Source organism: Chiloscyllium plagiosum, unplaced genomic scaffold (genome assembly GCF_037043375.1).
Source record: "Chiloscyllium plagiosum isolate Xiang-an unplaced genomic scaffold, Cpla_swu_hap1 HiC_scaffold_28, whole genome shotgun sequence".
Taxonomy (NCBI): Eukaryota; Metazoa; Chordata; class Chondrichthyes; order Orectolobiformes; family Hemiscylliidae; genus Chiloscyllium; species Chiloscyllium plagiosum.
In genome coordinates this window covers 47,708,224-47,734,977 of record NW_028270166.1, presented here as the reverse complement: position 1 = coordinate 47,734,977, position 26,754 = coordinate 47,708,224, and the positions used below count along the sequence as shown (strand labels likewise).

The 26,754-nt window shown below is 47.6% G+C and overlaps 1 protein-coding gene across 5 annotated transcripts in view; it reads right to left on the bottom strand.

The window, feature by feature from the left end:
• Positions 1-14,975, bottom strand: part of LOC122547435 (disintegrin and metalloproteinase domain-containing protein 10-like) — a 169,509-nt gene extending 154,534 nt beyond the window's left edge. For all 5 annotated transcript variants that reach the window (XM_087976254.1, XM_087976252.1, XM_087976255.1 and 2 more), the window contains exons 1-2: positions 14,837-14,975; positions 9,120-9,270 (exon numbers count right to left, since the gene is read on the bottom strand). In XM_087976254.1, the coding sequence (XP_087832380.1) occupies positions 9,120-9,270; positions 14,837-14,972 (287 nt within the window). In that variant the 5' untranslated portion in view covers positions 14,973-14,975. The remainder of the gene's footprint in view (positions 1-9,119; positions 9,271-14,836) is intronic.
• Between the last annotated feature and the right edge of the window lie 11,779 nt (positions 14,976-26,754).

Below are 26,754 nucleotides of genomic sequence, written 5' to 3'. Positions count from 1 at the left end.
ACACCCAGAAACCCACGCACCCAGATACCCACACACCCAGAATTCCACACACCCAGAAACCCACACAGCCAGCGACCCACACACCCAGAAATGCACACACCTAGAAACCCACACACCCAGAAACCCATGCACCCAGAAACCCACACACCCAGAAACCCACTCACCCAGAAACCCACACATCCAGAAACCCACACACCCAGATACCCACACACCCAGAAACCCACACGCCCAGAAACCCACACACCGAGAAACCCACACACCCAGATACCCACACACCTAGAAACCCACCCATCTAGAAGCCCACACGCCCAGAGACCCACACACCCAGAAACCCACACGCCCATAAACCCACATGCCCAGAGACCCACACACCCATGAAACCCTCACACCCAGAAACCCACTCCCCCAGAAACTCACACACCCAGAAACCCACACACCTAGAAACCCACACACCCAGAAACCCACACACCTAGAAACCCACACACCGAGAAACTCACACACCCAGAAACCCACACACCTAGAAACCCACTCCCCCAGAAACTCACACACCCAGAAACCCACACACCTAGAAACCCACACACCCAGAAACCCACACACCTAGAAACCCACACACCTAGAAACCCACACACCCAGAAACCCACACACCCAGAAACCCACATACCCAGAAACCCACTCACCCAGAAACCCACACACCCAGATACCCACACACCCAGATACCCACACACCCAGCAACCCACATTCCCTGAGACCCACACATCCCAAAACCGACACACGGAGAAACCCACACACCCAGAGACCCACACACCCAGAAACTCACACACCGAGAAACCCACACACACAGATACCCACACACCCAGAAACCCACACACCTAGAAATCCACGCACCCAGAAACCCACACACCCAGAATTCCACACACCCAGAAACCCACACACCCAGAAACCCACACACCCAGAAACCCACACACCCAGAAACCCACACACCCAGATACCCACACACCCAGAAACCCACACACCCAGAAACCCACACACCCAGAAACCCACGCACCCAGAAACGCACACACCCAGAAATCCACGCACCCAGATACCCACACACCCAGATACCCACACACCCAGAAACCCACACACCCAGAAATCCACACACCCAGATACCCACACACCCTGAAACCCACACACCTAGAAATCCACACACCCAGATACCCACACACCCAGAAATCCACGCACCCAGATACCCACACACCCAGAAACCCACACACCTAGAAACCCACCCACCCAGAAACCCACACACCGAGAAACCCACACACCCAGATACCCACACGCCCAGAAACCCACACGCCCAGAAACCCACACGCCCAGAAACCCACACGCCCCGAACCTCACACACCGAGAAACCCACACACCTAGAAACCCACGCACCCAGAAACCCACACACCCAGATACCCACACACCCAGAAACCCACACACCCAGAAATCCACACAGCCAGAAACCCACCCACCCAGCGACCCACACACCCAGAAACCCACACACCCAGAAACCCACGCACCCAGAAACGCACACACCCAGAAATCCACGCACCCAGATACCCACACACCCAGATACCCACACACCCAGAAACCCACACACCCAGAAATCCACACACCCAGATACCCACACACCCTGAAACCCACACACCTAGAAATCCACACACCCAGATACCCACACACCCAGAAATCCACGCACCCAGATACCCACACACCCAGAAACCCACACACCTAGAAACCCACCCACCCAGAAACCCACACACCGAGAAACCCACACACCCAGATACCCACACGCCCAGAAACCCACACGCCCAGAAACCCACACGCCCAGAAACCCACACGCCCCGAACCTCACACACCGAGAAACCCACACACCTAGAAACCCACGCACCCAGAAACCCACACACCCAGATACCCACACACCCAGAAACCCACACACCCAGAAATCCACACAGCCAGAAACCCACCCACCCAGCGACCCACACACCCAGAAACACACACAGCCAGCGACCTACACACCCAGAAATGCACACACCTAGAAACCCACACACCCAGAAACCCATGCACCCAGAAACCCACACACCCAGATACCCATGCACCCAGATACCCACACACCCAGAAACCCACACACCCAGAAATCCACACACCCAGAAACACACACACCCAGAAACCCACACACCCAGAGACCCACACGCCCAGAAACCCACACGCCCAGAAACCCACATATCCAGAAACCCACTCACCCAGAAACCCACACACCGAGAAACCCACACACCCAGATACCCACACACCCAGAAACCCACACGCCCAGAAACCCACATGCCCAGAAACCCACACACCGAGAAACCCACACACCCAGATACCCACACACCCAGAAACCCACACGCCCAGAAACCCACACACCCAGAAACCGAAACACCAAGAAACCCACACACCCAGAAACCCACTCACCCAGAAACTCACACACCCAGAAACCCACACACACAGAAACCCACACACACAGAAACCCACACACCCAGAAACCCACACACCCAGAAACCCACACACCTAGAAACCTACACACCCAGAAGCCCACACACCCAGAGACCCACACACCCAGAAACCCACACGCCCAGATACCCACATACCCAGAAACCCACTCACCCAGAAACCCACACACCGAGAAACCCACACACCCAGAAACCCACTCACCCAGAAACCCAAACACCGAGAAACCCACACACCCAGAAGCCAACACACCCAGCAACCCACATTCCCCGAGACCCACACACCCCAAAACCCACACACCGAGAAACCCACACACCCAGAGACCCACACACCGAGAAACCCACACACCCAGATACCCACTCACCGAGAAACCCACACACCCAGAAACTCACACACCCTGAAACCCACGCACCCAGAAACCCACACACCCAGAATTCCACACACCCAGAAACCCACACACCCCATAACCCACACACCCAGAAACCCACACATCCAGCGACCCACACACCCAGAAATGCACACACCTAGAAACCCACACACCCAGAAACCCATGCACCCAGAAACCCACACACCCAGAAACCCACACACCCAGAAATCCACACACCCAGATAACCACACACCCAGAAATCCACGCACCCAGATACCCACACACCCAGAAACCCACACACCGAGAAACCCACACACCCAGATACCCACACACCCAGAAATCCACACACCCAGAAACCTACACACCCAGAAATCCACGCACCCAGATACCCACACACCCAGATACCCACACACCCAGAAACCCACACACCCAGAAATCCACACACCCAGAAACCCACACACCCAGAAATCCACACACCCAGAAATCCACACACCCAGAAACCCACACACCCAGAAATCCACGCACCCAGTTACCCACACACCCAGAAACCCACACACCCTGAAACCCACTCACCCAGAAATCCACACACCCAGATACCCACACACCCAGTAACCCACGCACCCAGAATCCCACACACCCAGAAACCCACGCACCCAGAAACCCACGCACCCAGAAACCCACGCACCCAGAAACCCACGCACCCAGAAACCCACACACCCAGAAACCCACACACCCAGAAACCCACGCACCCAGAAACCCACGCACCCAGAAACCCACACACCCAGAAACCCACACACTCAGAAACCCACGCACCCAGTAACCCACGCACCCAGATACCCATACACCCAGAGACCCACACACCCAGTGTTAAGGACCAGACTAAACTCCCTCAAAATGTGTCACTTGGACAGCCTGGACCCTTATTCTTTATTTGATTTAAGGGCAGTGTAAGGCGCTGTGGTCCAGATATGTTCCAATTGGTCCCCTACTCCGCTTTAAGCAAAACACACTCCATTTTTATAATTCAATTAATATATAATCATAAGAAATCTGGCATCACTTTAACTCTATTGAAATAGCTATTAAAGTAATATGTTATTTATCACATAATCATCCACAGTTCCAGTATACCAGCATCCCATAAACACACCCCTGGCAAAGACAAATTCTGCAAAACAGGTTTTCCCTACATGCTCGCTCCCATCCAGTCCAGGAGAGAGGGACACCGAAAGAAACAATCGAGCAGCAGACAGAGAGAGAGAACGCAAGCTTGTTGCTGCAGCAGAGAGAGAGCTGTACCTATCAGCTTCAACAACCAGTTCCAAACCCTAAGCAAAACTAAACCCTGGGTCAGTGTGAGGCTGGCTCCACCCAATCCTGCTTCTTTTGTCTGATTTCAGAAAAAGTCCAGTCAGGGAGCTCCAAGCTGTTTACCCACTGCTTCTGAAGCAGACATTCCAGCATCACTGTGGCAACAGCTTTCTGCAGGAGTGACAGCACAGAACGAATCTCTCAACAGCACAGTTCCCTTATTTCATAGAGCAATAGAGCAACCCTCTCACACCAAGATCCTACCTCTATCCCCACGTTCCCAATGGCTAATCCACCTAACCTTCACATCACTGGACATCATTGGACACTATGGGCAATTTAGCATGGCCAATTCACCCTGACCTGCACATCTTTGGATTGTAGGAGGAAACCAGAGCACCTGGAGGAAACCCATGCAGACACGGGGAGAATGTGCAAACTCCACACAGACAGTTGCCCGAGGCTGGAATTGCACCCAGGTCCTTGGTACTGTGAGGCAGCAGTGCTACCCACTGAGCCACCCTCATACCCTGATACTGTCATATCCAGAAGCTCTCATACATGGGTAGCCTGATACTCTGACACTGTCAATCCCAAATATCCAAACACTCAGATATCCTGATAACCTGACACCATGATCCCCCACCTCAAAGTCTGTGTTGACCCAAAACACATTTCAGTAATAGCTGGATATGCGAGGGACTGGATGGGGGCGAAGGTGAAATTTGGTAAAATTACAACCACGGCAAGCATGGTGGTTGAGAGGCACTACATCCTCACAGTTTTGACACAGCAAGTGGTCAGGGTCTGCAAAGTTCTGTCTGATAGCGTTGGGGGAGGCAGCTTCAGTCCAGAGCCTCTTTCTGTGCTGTAGCTATTACATTTGGCTACATCATGATTCCAAATTCTTACCATTTTGAATAGAAGAAGGCAGGGCAGTCCCGGTAGAAGGTGTGATCACAATCCACACGTTATTCTCTCTGAGAAGATGTAAAGTGGGAGGAAATGAGGACTGCAGATGTTGGAGACTCGAGAGTTGATAAAGAGTGTTGCTGGAAAAGCACAGCAGGTCAAGCAGCATCCGAGGAGCAGGAGAGTCGACGTTTCGGGCTTAAGCCCTTCATCAGGAAGGTGGAGGGGGTAAGGGGCTAAGAGATAAATGGGGCAGGGGGGAGGTGGAATGGCGCTAGGGAGATGTAGGTGGAGGTGATTGCGATAGGTGGGTGGGGAGGGTGGAGCAGATAGGTGGGAAGGAAGATGGACAGGTCAAGAGGGCGGTTGGATCTGAGATTTGGAGGGGAGGGGAGATTTGGAAACTCCGTGAATTTTGAAGTAGCAAAGTGAGGCCTTTCACAGTCATTGAACTTAAAAAGATAAAGAGCAGACCCCCCCCCCCCCCCCAACCTCCCCCTTCCCACCCTGGGCTGAGGAGTAGATTTACAGAAGATGATACCTGTGGGAGTGATGGATCTGTGTAATGGTGACCACGCCTGCAGGTAGAGCAGCTCCTGATTTTCTGTGTGGGCTGCTGGGAGCTGTGGACGGACTGAGTACCGAGCATCCACGAGACTGAGAATGTCATGGAGAGGGCATTTAGTGAGCTGGTCATGCCACCAGTAAGGGTTACCCAGACCAACAAACACTGGGTGACTGCACAGAAGGTGAGTAAGGATGGGCACGCAGTGCGGGAGTCCCTGTGGCTATCACCCTGTCAGACAGGCAGACTGTTTTAGGGGGTGTGGGAGAGGAGTGGCCTCTCAGGGGCAAGCAGCAGCGGCCAGGTCAGTGGCACCATACCTGGGCAGAGTCAAAGTCTTACAGGACCTTGGTAAGGCCACATTCGGAGGACCGCGTACAATTCTTGTTGCCCTGCTATAGGAAGGATGTTATTAAACTGAAAAGGCTGCAGAAAAGATTTACAAGGGTGTTACAGAGACTGGAGTGTTAGGGAGAGACTGGATAACTGGGTCTTATTCACTGGAGTATCAGAGGCTCAGGGATGACCTTATAGACATTTATAAAATCATCAGGGGGCACGGATGGGGGAAATACTAAGGTCTTTTCCCAAAACTGGAGGGCATACGTTTACGGTGAGAGGGGAAAAGATTTAAAGGGGCAACGTTTTTACACAGAGGGTGGTGCGCATATGGAACGAGCTGCCAGAGGAAGTGGTGGAGGCTGGTACAATTACAACATTTAAAAGGCATCTGGACAGGTACATGGAGAGGAAAGGTTTAGAGGGATATGGGTCAAACACAGGAAAATAGGACTCGTTCAATTTAGGAAACATGGTCGATTCCATGCTGTATGACTCTACGATGGGGACTCTATAGTTCAGGGGCAGAGATAAGTGTCTCTGTGGCTGTGAGTGAGACTCCGGCATGGTGTCTTGCCTCCTCCCCTAGTGCCAGGGTCAAGCAGGTCTGAGCGGGCGCAAGATATTCTGAAAGGATAGGGTGAGCAGCCAGAGGTCTATATTGAACTAACGACATAAGCCAAGAGAGAGAGAGAGAGAGAGAGAAAGAGAAAGGAAAGAGATATATTAATAGGCAGGGAATGGAGGAATACAGACAGCTCAGAGGTAAAAGGTTTTTAGTTGAGAAAGGTAATATGTGTCGGTATAGTCTTGGTGGGCAGAAGGGCCTGTTCTTTGCAAAAGGAATTCAGGGAGTTATGTAGAAAGGTTGAAAAGCAGGATCTCTAGGGCTGTAATCTCAGGATTACTCCCTGTGCTACGTGCCACTGAGGGGCTGCTGTGGTAGGGAGAGTTTCAGATTTCTGGGTCATTGGGATGGTTCAAGAAGGGCAGGTTGTGTGTGACCTGGAAGGGCACCAATATCCTGGCACGGAGGTTTGCTAATGCCACTCAGGAGTGTTTAAACTAAATGGGGTGGGGGTGGGGGTGGGGGTGGGGAAGGGCGTGGAATCAGAGCAATAGGTCAGCAAGTGGAGTGATTGACAAGAGACTATGTCAAGTAAATCTAACAGGGAGAACAGGCAGGGCCAGGTTAGTGAACACAGCAGGGCTGGCAGTCTCAATGTACTTATTTAACGCCTGGATTAATACATGCAACTACGATATTGTAGCCTTTACAGAAACTTGGTTGAGAGAAGAGGAGGATTGGCAGAGTTTAGATGTTTCAGGAGAGGTCGAGAGAGAGTGAGGGATATAAAAGGGCTGGGGGAGTTGCTTTACTGATAAAGGCACATGTCACAATTACACTAAGGGGGGACGTCTGGGAGGGCTCTCCAGCGACGCAATATAGGTAGAACTTAGGAATACGAAAGGTACAATCACGATGATGGGGTCATACTATAGGCCTCCCAACAGCTAAAGTCAGAAGTCACACATCACCAGGCTATAGTCCAATAGATTTATTTGAAATCACAAGCTTTTGGAGCGCTGCTCTTTCATCAGGTGACTTCACCTCTCAAAAGCTTGTGATTTCAAATAAACCAGCCGGACTGTAACCCGGTGTTGTGTGACTTCTGACCTTGTCTACCCCAGTACAACACTGGCACCTCCACATCATAGCTCCCAATAGCTGGCGAGAGATGGGGGAACAGATATGTGAGCAGATCATGGTAAAATGTTGTAGTATCAGATGATTCAAACTTGCTTGGATGGGGCAAAATTTGTTAAGTGGCATCCTGGAGGATTTTTTGAAACAATATGTAGATAGTCCACCAAGGGAAGGAATGGCAGTAGACCTTGTATAGGGGACTGTGCATGGCCAGGTAATTGAAGTTTCAGTGGGGGAACATTTTGGGAGTGTGACCATCATTCCATAAGTTTTAAGATAGTCAAGGATAAGGATCAGACTAACTCTCGGATGAAGGTGCTAAACTAGGGGAAGGCTAATTACAACAATAGCTACAGGAACTGGAGATATTAGATTGGGGGTTGAGTGTTTGGGGGTAAATCCACATCTGGGCATGTGGGAGTCTCTTAAAGGGCAACTGATCAGAATTCAGGACCAGCACGTTCTCATGAGGAGGAAAGATAAGGAAGGCTAGATTCAGGAACGCTGGATGACATGAGAAACTGTGAACTGAGTCAAAAAGAGGAAGGAGGCAGGTGTAAGGTTTAGGAAACTGAAATCTAACCGGGCCTTTGAGCAGTTTAAAGGAAGCAGGAGAAACATCAACATGGAATGAGGAAGGCTAGAAGCGGCCATGAAATGTCCTTGGTCAGTAGGATTAAGGAGAATCCCAAAGTATCTTATACTTATCTTTTAGGAACAAGAGAGCAACTAGGGAAAGGGTAGGTCCCACTCATGGACTAGATTACAAGAGCAGAGATACACTGCTGAGGCTGTATGAGGCTCTGGTCAGACCACATTTGGAACATGGTGAGCACCTTTGAGCCCTATATCTAAGGAGAGATGTGCTGGCCTTGGAGGGGGGGGGGCGGGGTCCACAGGAAGTTAATAAGAACGATCTCGGGGATAAGGGTCTTGTCGTACAAGGAGTGATTGAGGACTCTGGGTCTGTACTGGATGGAGATTTGGAGGATGGGGGTGGGGGTGGGGATCTGATTTAAATGTACAGAATACTGGGCGGCCTGGAGAGAGTGGACAATCCTTTAGAGCTGAGATCAGGAGGCATTTCTTTAGCCAGAGGGTGGTGGATCTGTGGAACTCATTGCGACAGAAGGCTGTGGAGGCCAAGCCATTAACACAGCAATAACTCGTGATGATTAAGGGGATTGAGGGTTACAGGGAGAAGGCAAAAGAATGAGGTTGAGAAGCACATCAAATGGTGCAGCAGATACGATGACCTAAATCTCCTTCTTTATTTTATGATCTTACAGTCTAAGAGGGAGTAATCTTCAAATAAAACTAAGATTTCAGGCCCTTATTTCATTCAGTGGGACAAACCTGTAGAAAGATCTAGAAGGAACATCCCTGCCCCCTCCAAGGAGACTGGGAAATACCTTTGGTGAGCAGAGAATTGCAGATGAATGAATGGTTCCTCCTCATGGTCAGAGCGCTTCACACGATAAAGCTGATGCCGCACAATGTCCCTGTTGTACGATAAACCCTCATATCGTTTGATGAGTGGATTGACCCTCAGTCCAGAATGCCCTGCAGAAGACAGACACCAGCATTCACATCATCCTTTCAGCCAGAGATATATAGCAACAGGTTTCAGGAACTTGGGATTGACGAAAGCTGAGTTGGATGATCCACAGTCACAATGGGGCGGCACGGTGGCACAGTGGTTAGCACTGCTGCCTCATAGCGCCAGAGACCCGGGTTCAATTCCCGCCTCAGGCGACTGACTGTGTGGAGTTTGCATGTTCTCCCCGTGTCTGCGTGGGTTTCCTCCGGGTGCTCCGGTTTCCTCCCACAGTCCAAAGATGTGTAGGTCAGGTGAATTGGTCATGCTAAATTGCCCGTAGTGTTAGGTAAGGGGTAAATGTAGGGGTATGGGTGGGTTGCGCTTCGGCGGGGCGGTGTGGACTTGTTGGGCCTAAGGGCCTGTTTCCACACTGTAAGTAACCTAATCTAATCTAATCTAATATTTGAGTGTACGCTGCTCGGAGTCACTGTTAGACACAGCAATTTCCAGGGAATCTCCACAGGATTCCTATTGTCCAGAGAGCACTCCCAGATCCAGTCACACCTGCAGATTACAAACACCAGCCAATGCTCTCAGTCCCACTGCTTTCTCATTATCTTGACCAGTACATTTTAGCTTTCGCTTCAATTTTAGTTTTACGCTCCAATTTTAGGCTGTTCTGACGTTCAGTCTCAATTTCCCATTAACTTGAATAAGAGAATTAACAAGTATATCTGTAAATCCAGAGTACCTGCACCCATTAGGACTCTCCCCCTATCTGAATGATTTGTTCATTCATGGAAAGCGAAACAATTCCACAAAGGCCAGCATCCCATCACCAAGTCACCCTTTATTTACTACATAACACCGGCCCCCTGTTAGCTCAGAGGCAGCTCTCAGAGTGAGCAGAATCCCTGACACTCCTGCTCTTATCTGTCAGCCAGGTCTCCCTGATTGGACCAGATTAACAGCCATGATCAGGGAACACATATTCTATGAGGTCCACCTGTCTGACATTGTTCCAGTTTGCTACAGATGTGAACCTCACTGGGAAGGACAGGTTATTGTCTTAATTGTTTCTGCTTTGCTGCCTTCTTAAACCCCACAGTTCCTGGGGTTCTGTGATGGAGGGAGTTCCAGGATTTTGACCCAGCATTAGTGAAGGAATGGCAATATATTTCCAAGTCAGGATGGTGAGGGGCTTGGAGGGGAACGTTCAGGTGGTGGTGTTCCCATGTGTCTGCTGCCCTTGTCCTTCCAGGTGGAAGTGGTCGTGGATTTGGAGGGTGCAGATAGATAGCATCAGTGGTGTAGAGAGTGGATGCTTGTGGATACAGGGTCAAGCAAGCGGCTGCTTTCACAGCTTCTTGAGTGTTGTTGGAGCTACATCCATCCAGGCAGGTGGGGAATAGTCCATCCCACATGTGACTTGTGCCTTGTAGATGGTGGACAGGGTTTAGGGGGTCAGGAGCTGGGTTATTTGCTGCAGGATTCCCAGCCTCTGACCTGCTTCTCTGGCCATATTTATGTGGCCAGTCCAATTCAGTTTGAGATTAAAGCTGATGGTCAGAAAGTGGGTAGTGGGGGGAGAGCAGGAGGGATGGATTTTGCAATGGTAATGCCATTTAATGTCAAGAGATGATGAATAGACTCTCTCTTGCCGGAAATTGATATTGACCAGTATTTCTGTGGCATAAATATTACTTACATTTATTAGTCCAAACATGGATATAGTCCAGGTCCTGCTGTACTTGGACCATCTCATGCTACTGTTTGACAGAATTCACCACATGAAGCTGAATCCAAATAAGAAAACAATTCAATTCAGGCTGCCTGATGTCCAGCACACAGGCTGTGTACCATCAGCAGAGGCTTTTGCCCAGGTCCTGAGAAGGTGAAAGTTGTACCAGCGTTGTGGACATCAGCAGACGTAAAGCCAGTGCAATGGTCTGTTGGATTTGTCAACTGTTAATCAGTACTTTTCTTTTTGGGTTTGGAACTGGAAGTTGAAGTTGTGAACTGGACTTTCAATAACACCTTGTGCTTATCCTTGGTCTATCACAGTCAAACTGCACATGTCGACACACACACTCACACATCACTTAGGAGAAAGTGTGGACTGCAGATGCTGGAGACCAGAGCTGAAAAATGTGGTGCTGGAAAAACACAGCAGGCCAGGCAGCATACGAGGAGCAGGAGAATCGAAGTTTCGGGCATAAGCCTGAAAGAATTCCTGAAGAAGGGCTTATGCCCGAAACTTCGATTCTCCTGCTCCTCGGATGCTGTTTGGCCTGCTGTGTTTTTCCAGCACCACATTTTTCAACACTCACACATCATGTATATATATGCATGTACACATCCGCACACACAGATGCATGCATACACACAGCCACCTCCCCACACACACACCATCACATACATATACACTCTATGTGCATGCACACACAATGTCACACAGACATACAGTCTGCATGCAAATGCCTATACACACACGCATATCTGTATACATGCATATACACACACACACACACAAAAAACCACACACACATACACATCACTCAAATCCATATACACACATACAACCACACACATACACATCTACACTGTCACATGTTGTAACTTCCTCTACTTTCTTGATGGGGAGTGCTGCTCCAGACAGCGTGTCCATGAGAAACCTCTGCACACTGGGCTGCTCCAGACAGAGTGTCCATGAGAAACCTCTGTACACTCGGGCTCTTCCAGACAGAGTGTCCATGAGAAACCTCTGTACACTGGGCTGCTCCAGACAGAGTGACCATGAGAAACCTCTGTACACTGGGCTGCTCCAGATAGAGTGTCCATGAGAAACCTCTGTACACCGGGCTGCTCCAGATAGAGTGTCCATGAGAAACCTCTGCACACTCGGGCTGCTCCAGACAGAGTGACCATGAGAAACCTCTGTACACTGGGCTGCTCCAGACAGAGTGTCCATGAGAAACCTCTGTACACTCGGGCTGTTCCAGACAGAGTGTCCATGAGAAACCTCTGTACACTGGGCTGCTCCAGACAGAGTGACCATGAGAAACCTCTGCACACTGGGCTGCTCCAGACAGAGTGACCATGAGAAACCTCTGCACACTCGGGCTGCTCCAGACAGAGTGTCCATGAGAAACCTCTGCACACTGGGCTGCTCCAGACAGAGTGTCCATGAGAAACCTCTGTACACTGGGCTGCCCCAGACAGAGTGACCATGAGAAACCTCTGTACACTGGGCTGCTCCAGACAGAGTGACCATGAGAAACCTCTGTACACTGGGCTGCTCCAGACAGAGTGACCATGAGAAACCTCTGTACACTGGGCTGCTCCAGACAGAGTGTCCATGAGAAACCTCTGTACACTGGGCTGCTCCAGACAGAGTGTCCATGAGAAACCTCTGCACACTGGGCTGCTCCAGACAGAGTGACCATGAGAAACCTCTGCACACTGGGCTGCTCCAGACAGAGTGACCATGAGAAACCTCTGCACACTGGGCTGCTCCAGACAGAGTGACCATGAGAAACCTCTGTACACCGGGCTGCTCCAGACAGAGTGTCCATGAGAAACCTCTGCACACTCAGGCTGCTCCAGACAGAGTGACCATGAGAAACCTCTGTACACCGGGCTGCTCCAGACAGAGTGTCCATGAGAAACCTCTGTACACCGGGCTGCTCCAGACAGAGTGTCCATGAGAAACCTCTGCACACTCAGGCTGCTCCAGACAGAGTGTCCATGAGAAACCTCTGTACACCGGGCTGCTCCAGACAGAGTGACCATGAGAAACCTCTGTACACCGGGCTGCTCCAGACAGAGTGTCCATGAGAAACCTCTGTACACTCGGGCTGCTCCAGACAGAGTGACCATGAGAAACCTCTGTACACTGGGCTGCTCCAGACAGAGTGACCATGAGAAACCTCTGCACACCCGGGCTGCTCCAGACAGAGTGACCATGAGAAACCTCTGCACACCCGGGCTGCTCCAGACAGAGTGACCATGAGAAACCTCTGCACACTCGGGCTGCTCCAGACAGAGTGACCATGAGAAACCTCTGCACACTCGGGCTGCTCCAGACAGAGTGTCCATGAGAAACCTCTGTACACTGGGCTGCTCCAGACAGAGTGACCATGAGAAACCTCTGCACACCCGGGCTGCTCCAGACAGAGTGTCCATGAGAAACCTCTGTACACTGGGCTGCTCCAGACAGAGTGACCATGAGAAACCTCTGTACACTGGGCTGTTCCAGACAGAGTGACCATGAGAAACCTCTGTACACTGGGCTGTTCCAGACAGAGTGACCATGAGAAACCTCTGTACACTGGGCTGCTCCAGACAGAGTGTCCATGAGAAACCTCTGTACACTGGGCTGCTCCAGACAGAGTGTCCATGAGAAACCTCTGCACACTGGGCTGCTCCAGACAGAGTGACCATGAGAAACCTCTGCACACTGGGCTGCTCCAGACAGAGTGACCATGAGAAACCTCTGCACACTGGGCTGCTCCAGACAGAGTGTCCATGAGAAACCTCTGCACACTCGGGCTGCTCCAGACAGAGTGACCATGAGAAACCTCTGTACACTGGGCTGCTCCAGACAGAGTGACCATGAGAAACCTCTGTACACTGGGCTGCTCCAGACAGAGTGACCATGAGAAACCTCTGTACACTGGGCTGCTCCAGACAGAGTGTCCATGAGAAACCTCTGCACACTGGGCTGCTCCAGACAGAGTGTCCATGAGAAACCTCTGCACACTGGGCTGCTCCAGACAGAGTGACCATGAGAAACCTCTGCACACCCGGGCTGCTCCAGACAGAGTGTCCATGAGAAACCTCTGCACACCCGGGCTGCTCTAGACAGAGTGACCATGTTTTTTATGTCACGTTCAGCTCTCCTCCAACACAAATCAAACAACAGCAGAGTGAGCAGCAATAATGACTGATGCAGGAATAACACTCCTTTGGAGAGGACTATCACCCAGATGATGTGCACAAGTACCACTAAGGGATCAGCATGATTTAATGATAGTGCTGGGAACAGTTAACCGCTATGCATGAACGGAGTTGTATGCAGAGTGGCTAACTTGGGTAACTCAAAACGTAATGATAATGCACACACCATTTTCTGTGAAAAGAGAGGTTTGAGGTAGAAATACCATACTATACCAATGTGTCTCCTGGCTTGTTGCAGTTATGCAACTTCTCCCAAGAGATTATGACCGGGGGCATCATCTTGCAGAGACAGTTTCGCTGAATATTCAATATGGGCAACATACCATGGACTGAACACTGGACAATATTGACACAAGGGATTTCCTTAGAACAAATATCCATCAAAAAAATCCTGAAAGAGAACTCTGATTTTAAAAAGTAGAAAATCATTTATTAAATCCTTACAACGTGGGTTCAGGCATTCCTTTTTCAATCCTCTTGAAATTCATGTCATTGCTAGAGACCAGGTACATGTTCAGACGGGTTCCTCTCTCTCTGGAGAGCTTGAAGCTGTTCTGAGTTCTGAGCATTTTTAAGATGTTTTACTGTAATTCTTTGCATAATAACAATTCAATGCGAAACTTTCCTTACCTGGAGGCTGAAGAATTGAAGAATCAATGGTGTGTATCATCAGGGGAATGAGAGATATAAATATCCACATGTCTTTCGCTGAGTATCCCGTCACCACACTCTGATAGCGCTGTCTGAGCTGCTCCTTCAGACTCATGACTGGTGAATGACTCAGATGGAATCTGATAAAGACTGTAATAGGGGGTTGAAATGTTTCCTGTCACCTGCCACAGGCTCAAAGCAGTTTGCCCTCTTGGGCAGGAAGGCCGCTGCAAAGACTGGAGAACCTCTGACGGGACAGGAAGGATAAATTGGTTTAACTAGACCCCGTGCCATGGCAAACACAAGCACACACTTCCTGACAATCTTCATTGTGCAGATAACACAGCACGCATCACTGACAAAGCCCTTTTGTGTGTGCACATGGATGCGTGTGCATGTGTGTGGTGTATATGCATACACGAGTGTCGATGTGTTTGTGTGTATGACCATGTGTGTGTGTGGTTGCGTGTGTTTGGGTGTGAGGGAGTGCATGTGTAAGTGTGTGTGGCATGTGTGTGCGTTTGTGGGCATGTGTGTGTGTTTGCCTGCATGCAGATGTGTACGCGCACACGTGGACAGGTGTGTGTGTGTATGGATGTATATGTGTGCTTGCTTGTACATTATCAACATATGGCCGCCTAAACCTTAGCAAATTCCAAAATGTTCATACCAATGATGTGCTTATAAAGTGTAGGTACTGATGTAATATGGGAAATGTAGGTGGGTGGGTGAACGGTTGGGAGAGAATGGTTGGGCTGAGTGGGAATGAGTCAGGGGAATGAAGAGCACAGTTAATAAACATTGGGAAGACCCATCAGCATCTCCTCCTTTATTATCTATACAGCTAGAATTGCCAGGATACTCGGATACTGTAACGGGGTGAGTAGGAACTGAGGTAAAGTCTTGCCTCTCCAAAGGTCCTGCCTTTCCTGATGTGAAAGGAGGAATTTGATGCAGTTAAGAATTGTGGCGAGGATCAGTGCCAAAGTAGTCAGTGTTGTATAATGATTCTGAAAGTGTTAATGCTCATATTACATTAGCTCTACATTTACAGTACTTCAGGAATACACACTTAAAAAGATTGCCAAATAAATAGAATACTTCAGCAATGCTGTGCTACAGAGTTAGTGTACTCTCTAGTCATTCAGTTGAGAACAATATTAGTGAATATGTGAATAAAGTTTAAAAGACTCTGGTAGAGACTTAAAACAGCTTTTAGAACATAGAACATAGAAAAGTACAGCACAGAACAGGCCCTTTGGCCCACGATGTTGTGCCTTGGTTTAATCCAAATGTAAAATATAGTAACTTAACCTACGCACCCCTCAACTCACTGCTATCCATGTGCATGACCAGCAGTCACTTAAATGTCCCCAATGACTCTGCTTCCACCACCACCGCTGGCACCGCATTCCATGCATTCACAACTCTCTGCATAAAGAGCCTACCTCTGACATCTCCTTTATACCTTCCTCCTAATATCTTCAAACTATGACTCCTCATACCAGTCAATCCTGCCCTGGGGAAAAGTCTCTGGCTATTGACTCTATCCATTCCTCTCATTATCTTGTATACCTCGATCAGGTCTCCTCTCTTCCTCCTTCTCTCCAGAGAGAAAAGTCCGAGCTTATTGAACGTCTCTTCACAAGGCAAGCCCTCCAGTCCAGGCAGCATCCTGGTAAACCTTCTTTGCACCTTCTCCAAAGCCTCTGTATCTTTCCTATAGTAGGGTGACCAGAACTGGACACAATATTCCAAGTGTGATCTCACCTGGGTCTTGTAGAGCTGCAGCAAAACCTCACGGCTCTTAAAGTCGATCCCCCTATTAATGAAAGCTAAAGCACCATCAGCTTTCTTAACAACCCTATCCACTTGGGTGGCAATTTTGAGGGATCTATGTAGTTGCACACTCAGATCCCTCTGTTCCTCCACACTGCCAAGAATCCTGTCTTTAATCCTATATTCAGCATTCATGTTCAACCTTCCAAAATGCATCACTTCACATTTATCCAGGTTGAACTCCATCTGCCATTTCTCAGCCCAGCTCTGCATCCTGTCTATGTCACGCTGCAGCCTGCAGTAGCCCTCAATACTATCGACGGCACCTCCAACCTTTGTGTCATCTGCAAATTCACTAACCCACCCCTCAACCTCCTCATCCAAGTCATTTCTAAAAACTCCAAAGAGCAGAGGCCCAAGAACAGAGCCCTGCGGGACCCCACTCAACACTTTCCATCTATAACCACTCTCTGCCTTCTGTCAGCCAACCAATTCTGAATCCAGACAGCCAAATCTCCCTGTTATCCCATACTTCCTGGCTTTATGAATGAGCCTACCATGGGGAACCTTGCTTAAGTCCAGTAACAAGTTTAGTTAACTCATTGAACAAAATGGCAAACAATATATTTTCTTGCAAGTTCAGAGTAGGATATGAGGTTGGAGCACATGGAGGCAACTGTACCATCTCCTTATCTTCACCCACTGGTGGTGGGGACATTCGCAGAATGGATAGAGCTAATGTAACTCACTCACTCACTCCCCACAACTATTCACTCACCTGCACTCAACTGCTCAGTTATTCAATCACTCACTCACCCAAACACTCACAATGGCCCACAGTGCCCTTAAGGAGGGCATTCCAGGATGTTGACCCAGCGACAGTGAAGGAACAGCGATATATTTCCAAGTCAGGATGGTGAGTGGCTTGGAGGGGAACTTGCAGCTGGTGGTGTTCCCATGTGTCTGCTGCCCTTGCCCTTCTAGATGGAAGTGGCTGTGGGTTTGGAAGGTGCTGTCTGAGGATCTTTGGTGAATTTCTGCAGTGCATCTTGTGGATAGTACACACTGCTGCTACTGAATTCTGTGGTAGTGTGTCGAAGGATATAGTAACAGCAGTTCTGGAAAAATCACAGTGCAATTAGAAAGAGTCAACACCGTTTAATGAGAGGAAAATCACATCTTATATTTGGTGGGACTTTGGCAACAGATTCCTGACTTCACATTAAAATGCATTCTGTTTCATTTAGCTCAGAGTTTAAATTCTTCTGGAATGAGCATTTAACATTGAGGTCCACTGACTGAGATTGTTGGAATGCTCACGGAGATCACCCATGAATGGGCTGAGATAAACTCAGAAAGCACAACTTTTGTGGAAATATAAAACCCTACCAAATCTCTTCATCAAACCGCAGTAGTTAAGGATTTGATGGAGAAAAGCTTTCACCGAGTCTCTCTGTCACGCTCTGTCAATCAGCTTCTTTGTTACATTCTTTGGCATCTTGCCTTAGACTAAACCTTACTTTTAAAAAAAAATTATTCTTTGCATCGTGAGATCTTCATGGAATATTAGACCAAGGCAATAATCCAACAAAAAAGTGCCAGAATGTAATTTCTCAGACTGTTGGGAAGAGGTGCCTGTCGAATCAGCCAAACAGAACAGACTTTCCATTGTGAAGTGGGTACATCAACTAATAACTGACGGAGTCGAGGAATGTTTTTGAGGAATTGTCTGTCTTTTAGCTGTGCTTGGAAATGTACACAATGGTAGTACACCCAGATAACTGACGATCGTACTGTCTGTGTGGGAGAGCTAGCAGTGGACTCCACACTGCCACCAGCACCAAGGTCAATTGCTGGTGTTGCCATGAAACATGAGATCTTACCTTTAGGCATTAGCAATGTCCAAAACCTCATCAATGGAAACAGAAATGATAAACAGTAGTTGACACTTGGTGAAATGTCATTATGTGTTGTGTATTTATTTAACAGGCATCCCAACTTCTATTAAAAACTCTGATCCGAGTATTATCTATCGATTAGAATTACTAATGTTTTATGACAATTTCCAACAGCCTCAAGATTGTACTATTTTATGATAATTTCAATGTAGTACCTGTGGAAAACTACACAGACTGTTAAACCATTCAAATAACTTACTGAGAGCAAAAAAGAATGGCTTAACCGTTTTGAAACTGGGGCCTATTACAACTTTGAGAGAAAGTGAGGGCTGCAGATGCTGGAGATCAGAGCTGAAAATGTGTTGCTGGAAAAGCGCAGCAGGTCAGGCAGCATCCAAGGAGCAGGAGAATCGACGTTTCGGGCATAAGCCCTTCTTCAGGAATCCTGAAGAAACGTCGATTCTCCTGTTCCTTGGATGCTGCCTGACCTGCTGCGCTTTTCCAGCAACACATTTTCAGCCTATTACAACTTGCCAATGACCTGAGAGGTAAGAGACTGGGGGGAAACCGTGAGCAACAATTAGATCTCAAGCTGTTCCCACAGCACCTGACAAAGGAAGAGATTGGCCAGCAGCCAAAGATACATGAGGAAGTTGGCTGTGAAGTCTGAGGAGTGCTGGATACGTTTGGGCTGGAACATGGTGCTTCAGATTGGACACTTTAACTACTCCAACTCTGGTTAGATCCCTAATTCATTGGCATCTTTCAGGGCCATCCCTGAATTGTTAACATCAGAGACTCAGACTGCCAAAGTGTGGAATAGAATGCTGAGGATTACATGGCTGTTATTTTAAAACATTTCACCTCAGGACACTTCAAGACTTGAGAAAAAAACAACTATTTAGAATAACAATGAGTTGCATTTATAAAGCACCTTTAATGTTGATAAATATTCACAGAAGTGGAAACAGACGGCACTTGACACTAAAATGAAATAAAAAATTGTGATGCTGGACATCTGAAACAAAGACGAAAATTGTTAGAGAAACTCAGCAGGTCTGGCAACACCTGTGGAGAGAAACAGAGCAATGCTTTTCTCTCGACTGATACTGCCAGACCTGTTCAGTTTCTCCGGCAATTTCTGCTTTTGTGTGTTTCAATGCTTGACACTGACTCACTTAAGCAGAGGTGACCAAAAGCTTGTCAAAAAGGTAAGCAATCGGAAAGATTTCATGGAGCAGAGAAAGGAAACTTCAAGGACAGAATTTAGGGAACAGTGATAGAAGATGTAGGGGCTGGAGGGGACTTTACACTGGTGGGAGTCATACCTGGCACAAAGGAAGATGGCTGCGGTTGTTGGAGGTCATTCACCTCACCTCCAGGATATGTCTTCAGGAGCTCCTCAGGGTAGTGTCCTTGGCCCAACCATCTTCTGCTGCTTCGTCAATGACCTTCTTTTCATCATTAGGTCAGAAGTGAGGAGTCGCAAATGGTGCACAATCATCAGCGAACATCCCAGTTCAGACATATGGTGGAGAAAAAGTCATTGATGAGGGTGCTGAACATGTTTTGGCCTAGAACACTACCCTGAGGAACTCCTGCAGAGATGTCCTGGAGCTGAGATGTCCGACCTCCAACAACCACGACCATCTTCCTATGTGCCAGCTATGACACTAACCAGCAGGGAGTTTCGCCCCTGATTCCCATTGGTTCTGGTTTTGCTGGGCTCCTTGATGTCACACTTGACCAAATGCAGTTTTGATGTCAAGGGCTGTCACTGTCACCTCGCCTCTGGAATTCAGCTCTTTTGTTCATCCTTGAACAAGACTGCAATGAAGTCAGGAGCTGAGTGGCCCTCATAGGACCCAAACCGAATGTCAATAAGCAAGTTATTGCTAAGGTAGTGCTGCTTAAAAGTATTATTGATGACACCTTCCATCACTTCACTGATAATTGAGAATAGACTCATGGAACAGTAATTGGCTAAGTTGGGTTTGTCCTGCTCTTTTGTGTCCAGGACAATTCCCTGGCTAAATATCTGCATTGTTGAGTAGTTAGTGTTATGACTGCGTTAGAACACTGACTGTGACAGGTTCAAGAATACCAAGTAGCCTTTGCAGTTTCCAGTGTGTACAGCCATTTCTTGATTTCAAGTGGATCAAATTGGATTGGCTGAAGGCTGGTATCTGTGATACTGGGGAAACCACTGGAGGAGGCCAAGATAGATTATCCACTCTGCACTTCTGGCTGAAGATTGCTGCAAAATGCTTCAGCATTGTCTTTTGTACTGATGTGCTGAGCTCTTTCCTCATTGAATTGGACATTTGTGGACCAAGCAACATGCTTGTCAATACATGGTTGATCCATTGTTTCTTGACCAAGATCAATGTGCTAAAGTGGGTCAGATGACATATTGGACTATGGTTTGGCGAGTACATGAAATATTTTTCACAACTTTAAAAATATAGGATGATTGTACATAATGAAAAGATTCACTCTAAACTGAACATCACTATGCTACTTTATAGCTTTGTTCCTTTTGGAGATAAGTGTACATTGTAAAGTAGTCTACAAGGTAATGCTTTACAGAGAGCAAAAGTACAGGGGGATTTGTTATGACGTACTGTAACAAGAAGGCAGCAAAGACTATGGTCTAAATGTTTTCCATCCGTCCTCAAACTTTGGTTCTTCAACAAATTGTAATCACAACACAATTTAAGTGAGGTGCAGAATATTGTATTTTACAGGCAACAAAATGAAATTGCTCTAAGTTATACAGAGCAAAGGAGGCATCAGGGAAATGACATTTTTGAACTGGTAACTTTATTCTCCTGCACAAACAGACCAGACAAGTCTATCCATTGAACCATTAAGTTATGCTGAGGGGAGATAAATGATTTAAACTGTCCGACAGATTGCTTATCAGAAATGTCTTTTTCCTTCTGTCAAATGCAAGTGCTTGGGAGGGTTTGAGTCCATGTGCCAACACCTTCACATTATCCAGCAAGCAGCCTACAATCATGGTAGGCATTTTCATCCCATAGTGGATTTGCTGTTTCTTCTGAGGTGATACAGATCAATAGGAATCTCTCCTGAAAGAGGTCGTGCCTAATAAAAAAAAGTATACATTTATCAACTGCAAAAGCCACTAGGATTTCAACTAGGTCATGTGTAAATTATAATCAGTGATTTGATTCCCTGTTGGATCTGATGGTTTTGAATAGCCTGGTGCAGGACATGGAGCTGTGAACCTTTCCTACAGAATCCACAATCCTACTGCGTTACTACACCAAGAACAATCAGTTCAGCTAATCATCTGAGGAAAGATCACTGGACCTGAAACGTTAACTCTGATTGAGAGTCATAGAGTCCTACAGCACAGACACAGGCCCTTTGGTTCAAACTGGTCCACGCTGACTGAAATGTCTGTCTGCGCTGACCTCATTTCTCCGCACTGGGCCCATAATATCCTTCTAAATCTTTCCTATCCATGTATTTGTCCAAATGCCTTTTAATTGTTGTTAATGTACCTGCCTCAACCACTTCCACTGGCAGCTCATTCTATATTTGTACCACCCTCTGTGTAAAATTGTTGCCCCTCAGGTTCCCTTTTATTCTTTCCCCTTTAACGTTAAATTGATGCCCTCTAGTCCTCGATTCCACAACCCTAAGAAAACGACAGTGCATTTACCCTATCCATGCCTCTCATAGTCTTTTGTCCTCGCTTGTCCAACCTCCCCCTCTAACCCAGACTTTTTGAGTCCTGGCAACATCCTTGTAAATTTCTCCTGCACTCTTTCCAGTTTAATAAAATTTTTCCTATAGCAGGGTGACCAAAGCTGAACACAATATTCCAAGTGCGGCCTCACCAACATCCTGTATGACTGCAACATAACTTCCCAACTTCTATACTCCCTGCCCTGATTGATGAAGGCCAGTGTGCCAAAAGTTGCCTTCACTGTCCTGTCTACCTGTGACTCCACGTTCAGAGAACAGTGCACCTGAACTCCAGGGTCCCTCTGTTCTACTGTACTCCTTAAGGACCTACCATTCACCATGGAACTCCTCCCTTGATCTGACTTTCCAAAATGCAAGACCTCACACTTATCCATATTAAACTCCATTTGCCATTTCTCGGCCCACTTCCCCAGCTAATCAAGGTTTTTTTTAGATTACTTACAGTGTGGAAACAGGCCCTTCGGCCCAACAAGTCCACACCGACCCGCCGAAGCGCAACCCACCCATACCCCTACATTTACCCCTTATTACCTAACACTAAGGGCAATTTAGCATGGCCAATTCATCTAACCTGCACATCTTTGGACTGTGGGAGGAAACCGGAGCACCCGGAGGAAACCCACGCAGACACGGGGAGAATGTGCAAACTCCACACAGTCAGTCGCCTGAGTCGGGAATTGAACCCGGGTCTCTGGCGCTGTGAGGCAGCAGTGCTAACCACTGTGCCACCGTGCCGCCCACAAATCCTGCTGCAATTTCTGATAACCTTCCTCACTGTCCACAATACATCCTATTTTAGTGTCATCTGCAAACTTATTGATCATGCCTTGTACATTCTCATCCAAATCATTGATATAGATAACAAACAGTAATGGGCCCAGCACTGACCCCCAAGGCTCCTTCCAGTGTTTCCCTTTGCTTCCTACTATCAAGCCAATTGTGTATCCAATTTGCCAGCTCCCCCTGAATTTTATGTGATCTAACCTTCCAGAGCAGCCTACCATGTGGAACCTTATCAAAGGCCTTACTGAAATCCATATAGACTACATCTACTGCCCTGCTCTCATCAATCTTCCCGGTCACTTCACCAAAGAACTCTATCAAATTTGTGAGGCATGATCTCCCATTCACAAAGCCATGCTGACTACTCCTAATCAAACCTCGTCTTTCCAAATGCATGCATAAATTATCTCTTAGAATCTTCTCAAGTAACTTACCCATCAGAGATGTTAGGCTTACTGGTCTAGAGTTCCCTGATTTTTCTTTGCAGCCCTTATTGAATAAGGGCACATTCACTACCCTCCAGCCTTCCGGGACCTCACCCGTGGCTATCGATGATGCAAAACTATCAGCCAGGACGCCCCACAATTTCTTCTGTAGCCTCTTGCAGTGTTCTTGGATATATCTGGTCAGGATCAAGAGATTTATTCACCTTCATACATTCTAATACATCCAACAACACCTCTACTGTGACAGATATCACCACTACCTTTCCTGAGTTCCCAATCTTCATGTCTTTCTCCATGGTAAACACAGAAGAGAAATATTCATTGAGGACCTTGCCCATCTCCGGCGGTTCTACACTTACATGTCCACTTTGGCCCTTGAGGGGTTTTTTTCCTTTAATATACTTAAAGAAACTCTTTGGATTCACCCTAATCTTCTCAGCCAAGGCTATCTCGTGCCCCCTTTCACCCTTCTTATTTCCTCTTCAGTAAACTCCTGTATTCCCTATATACCTCCAGGGATTCTCTTGATCCCAACTACCTATACCTGAGCCATGCCTCCTCCTTTATCTAGTCAAAGCCTCAATATCTCTTGCATTTCAGATTTCCTATCCCTGCCAGCCTTGCCTTTCACCCTCACAGGAACATATAGACCTTGAACTCTAGCTATCTCACTTTAAAAAGCCTCCCATTTGCCAGGGGTCCCTTTTCCTGCAAACAAACTACTCCAATCAACCCCTGCAGGCTCCTGTCTAATTCGCCTTGCCCCAATTTAGAACTCAAACCTGTGGGTCAGTTTTGTCCCTCTCCGTAACCTTTTTAAAATTAATAGAACTATGGTCACTGTCACCTGTCCTGCCCTCTTTCCCAAGAGTAGGTCAGGTTCTGCCCCTTCCCGAGTAGGACCTTCCATTTACTGCTTGAGGAAACTTTCCTGTATACACTTAACAAATTCCACCCCATTGAAGTCCTTAATGCTATGGCACTAGCAATCTATGTTAGGAAAATTAAAGGCCCCTGTATGAAAATCCTATTGTTCCTCAAGTCTCCCCAATCTCCCTGCATATTTGTTCCTCTTGTTCCTGTTAAGTACAACCTCAATAACATCACTATTTTCCGCTTATTTCTTAGCTCCACCCACAAAGCTTCACTGGATGATCCTTCCGTTATTTTATCTGATTACTGCTTTATTCAAAAATACAACAGCCCCTCCCCTCCTTCCACCACCTCTGTCCTGCCTAAAGCACCTGCACCCTGGCACATTAAGCTGCCAATCCTGTCCCTCCCCTAGCCGTGTTTCTGTAATAGCTATAATATCCCAGTCCCACATACCTATCCACGCCAAGTGCATCAGCCTTACCTGTCAGCCATCTTGATTTGAAATAAATTCAATTTAATCCAACAGGCATTCCTTGCTCTCTGTCATGTTCGAGCCTAACCTGTCTCTTCAACTTACTATTTCTGATTACTGTATCTCTCCCAGCCTTGCACTTTTCTCCCTGCTGTTAAGGCTCCCCCATCACCAATCTAATTTATACCCTCCCATGCAGCATGAGCATACCTGGTCACCAAGAGATTGGTTCCCCTGCAGTTCAGGTGCAACTCATCCCCTTGAACATGTCACCTCTGCCCCAGAAAAGATCTCAATGATCTAAAAATGGTAAAACCCTGCCCCCTGCACCAACTCTTTGGCCACCCATCCATCTGCCACATCCTCCTGCTCTTACCCTCATATGGCATGTGACGCTGGATGTAACCCAGAGATTACCACCAACAATGGTAAACTCTTTTCCTAGCTCTCTACGAACACTATGTAGGACCTCATCCCTATTTCTACCTATGTTATTTGCGCTAATGTGTTGAATGGCTTCTGACTGCTCACCCTCCCCCTTGAGAATGTTCTGTGACATCCTGGACTCTGGCACCCGGAGAAGCAATACACCATCCTGGATTCCCATTAGGGACCACAGAATCTCCTGTCTGTCCCTCTACCTACCAACCCTTGCCTGCTGTGCCCCAGAGCCAGTCATGGCTACTGCTGCTTTCCCCTCAATGATCATGCCACCTACCCCATCCCCCACCACCCACCCTCCCAACAGCATCCACAGCAATATACTTGTTTTCGAGGGAAATGGCCACAGTGGGTTCCTGCACACTCTGCCTACTTCCTTTGCTTTCCTGGTGGTTACTCTCTGCCTGCACCTTAGGTGTGACCACCACTAAAACTCTTAAGCACTCAACACCTTGGATGACCCAGAGTACAGCCAGCTCCAGCTCCCTAACAGTCTCCCAGGAGCTGCAGTTGGGTGCACTTCCCACAGCTATAGTCATCAGTGACGACAGAAGTCACTCTGAACACCCACATTGTGCAGAAGGAACATTCGACTGCCCTAACTGCCATCTTAACTGCTGTAAAATGTCTCTCCACAGATGCTGCCAGACCTGCTGAACTTTTCCAGCAATTTCTGTTTTTGTTTGATTTCCAGCATCCGCACATCTTTCGGTTTTCATCATTAAGAATGTTTTGTGAAGCACAGACTGACACTGTAGAAGGAGCCAGAGGTAATTTATCATTAACAATAACTTGGGATAGAATAATTGGAACTTGTCCTCTCTGAAAAATAACGGTTGTGTTTTTATTTCCCCCCCCCGTGTTAGCAAAAGGAAACAAACAAAACTTCCCTTTACACTGTGCTATCAAGCACTTTCAGATCAGTTATAAGACTTCCTCAATCCAACATCCCTGAGCATCAGAGCTTGAACATTCCTTTTTGCTTCCAAGTAGATCCACCCTTGTAGATGTATGAAGTGGACATTCCCCACTTGAAAGAGTGTTCAGACTAAAGTCTTGTTATTTATAGCTCCTACAGATGGGAAATAATAAACTTGCATAAGTCCCTTGGACAACTTGTAAATTCCCTAGAAAGAGGCTGTACATCTGGCTCAGGAAAGGCTTGAAGGTTACAGTTCAAAGTACGGAAGAGTTGATGATTCCCGACCAAAGGGCCAGAGCCAATTATTACAGGCTCCCACCATATGAATGGGAAATAGGGGATTGAATAATCTGCGATTTAATACCTAAGCTTTCATTATCATGAATGAAAGTTCCTTTTTATTGAAGACTACTGTGCCACTGAAGCCTCCAATTTATCACATTATAAAGTGAAACAGCAGTGTCCACAATACCTGTGCATAAAATAGGTCTTGGACTCTGAGTTTAAAAGGCCTACCTTCATTTTAAAGATACGTCTGCAAG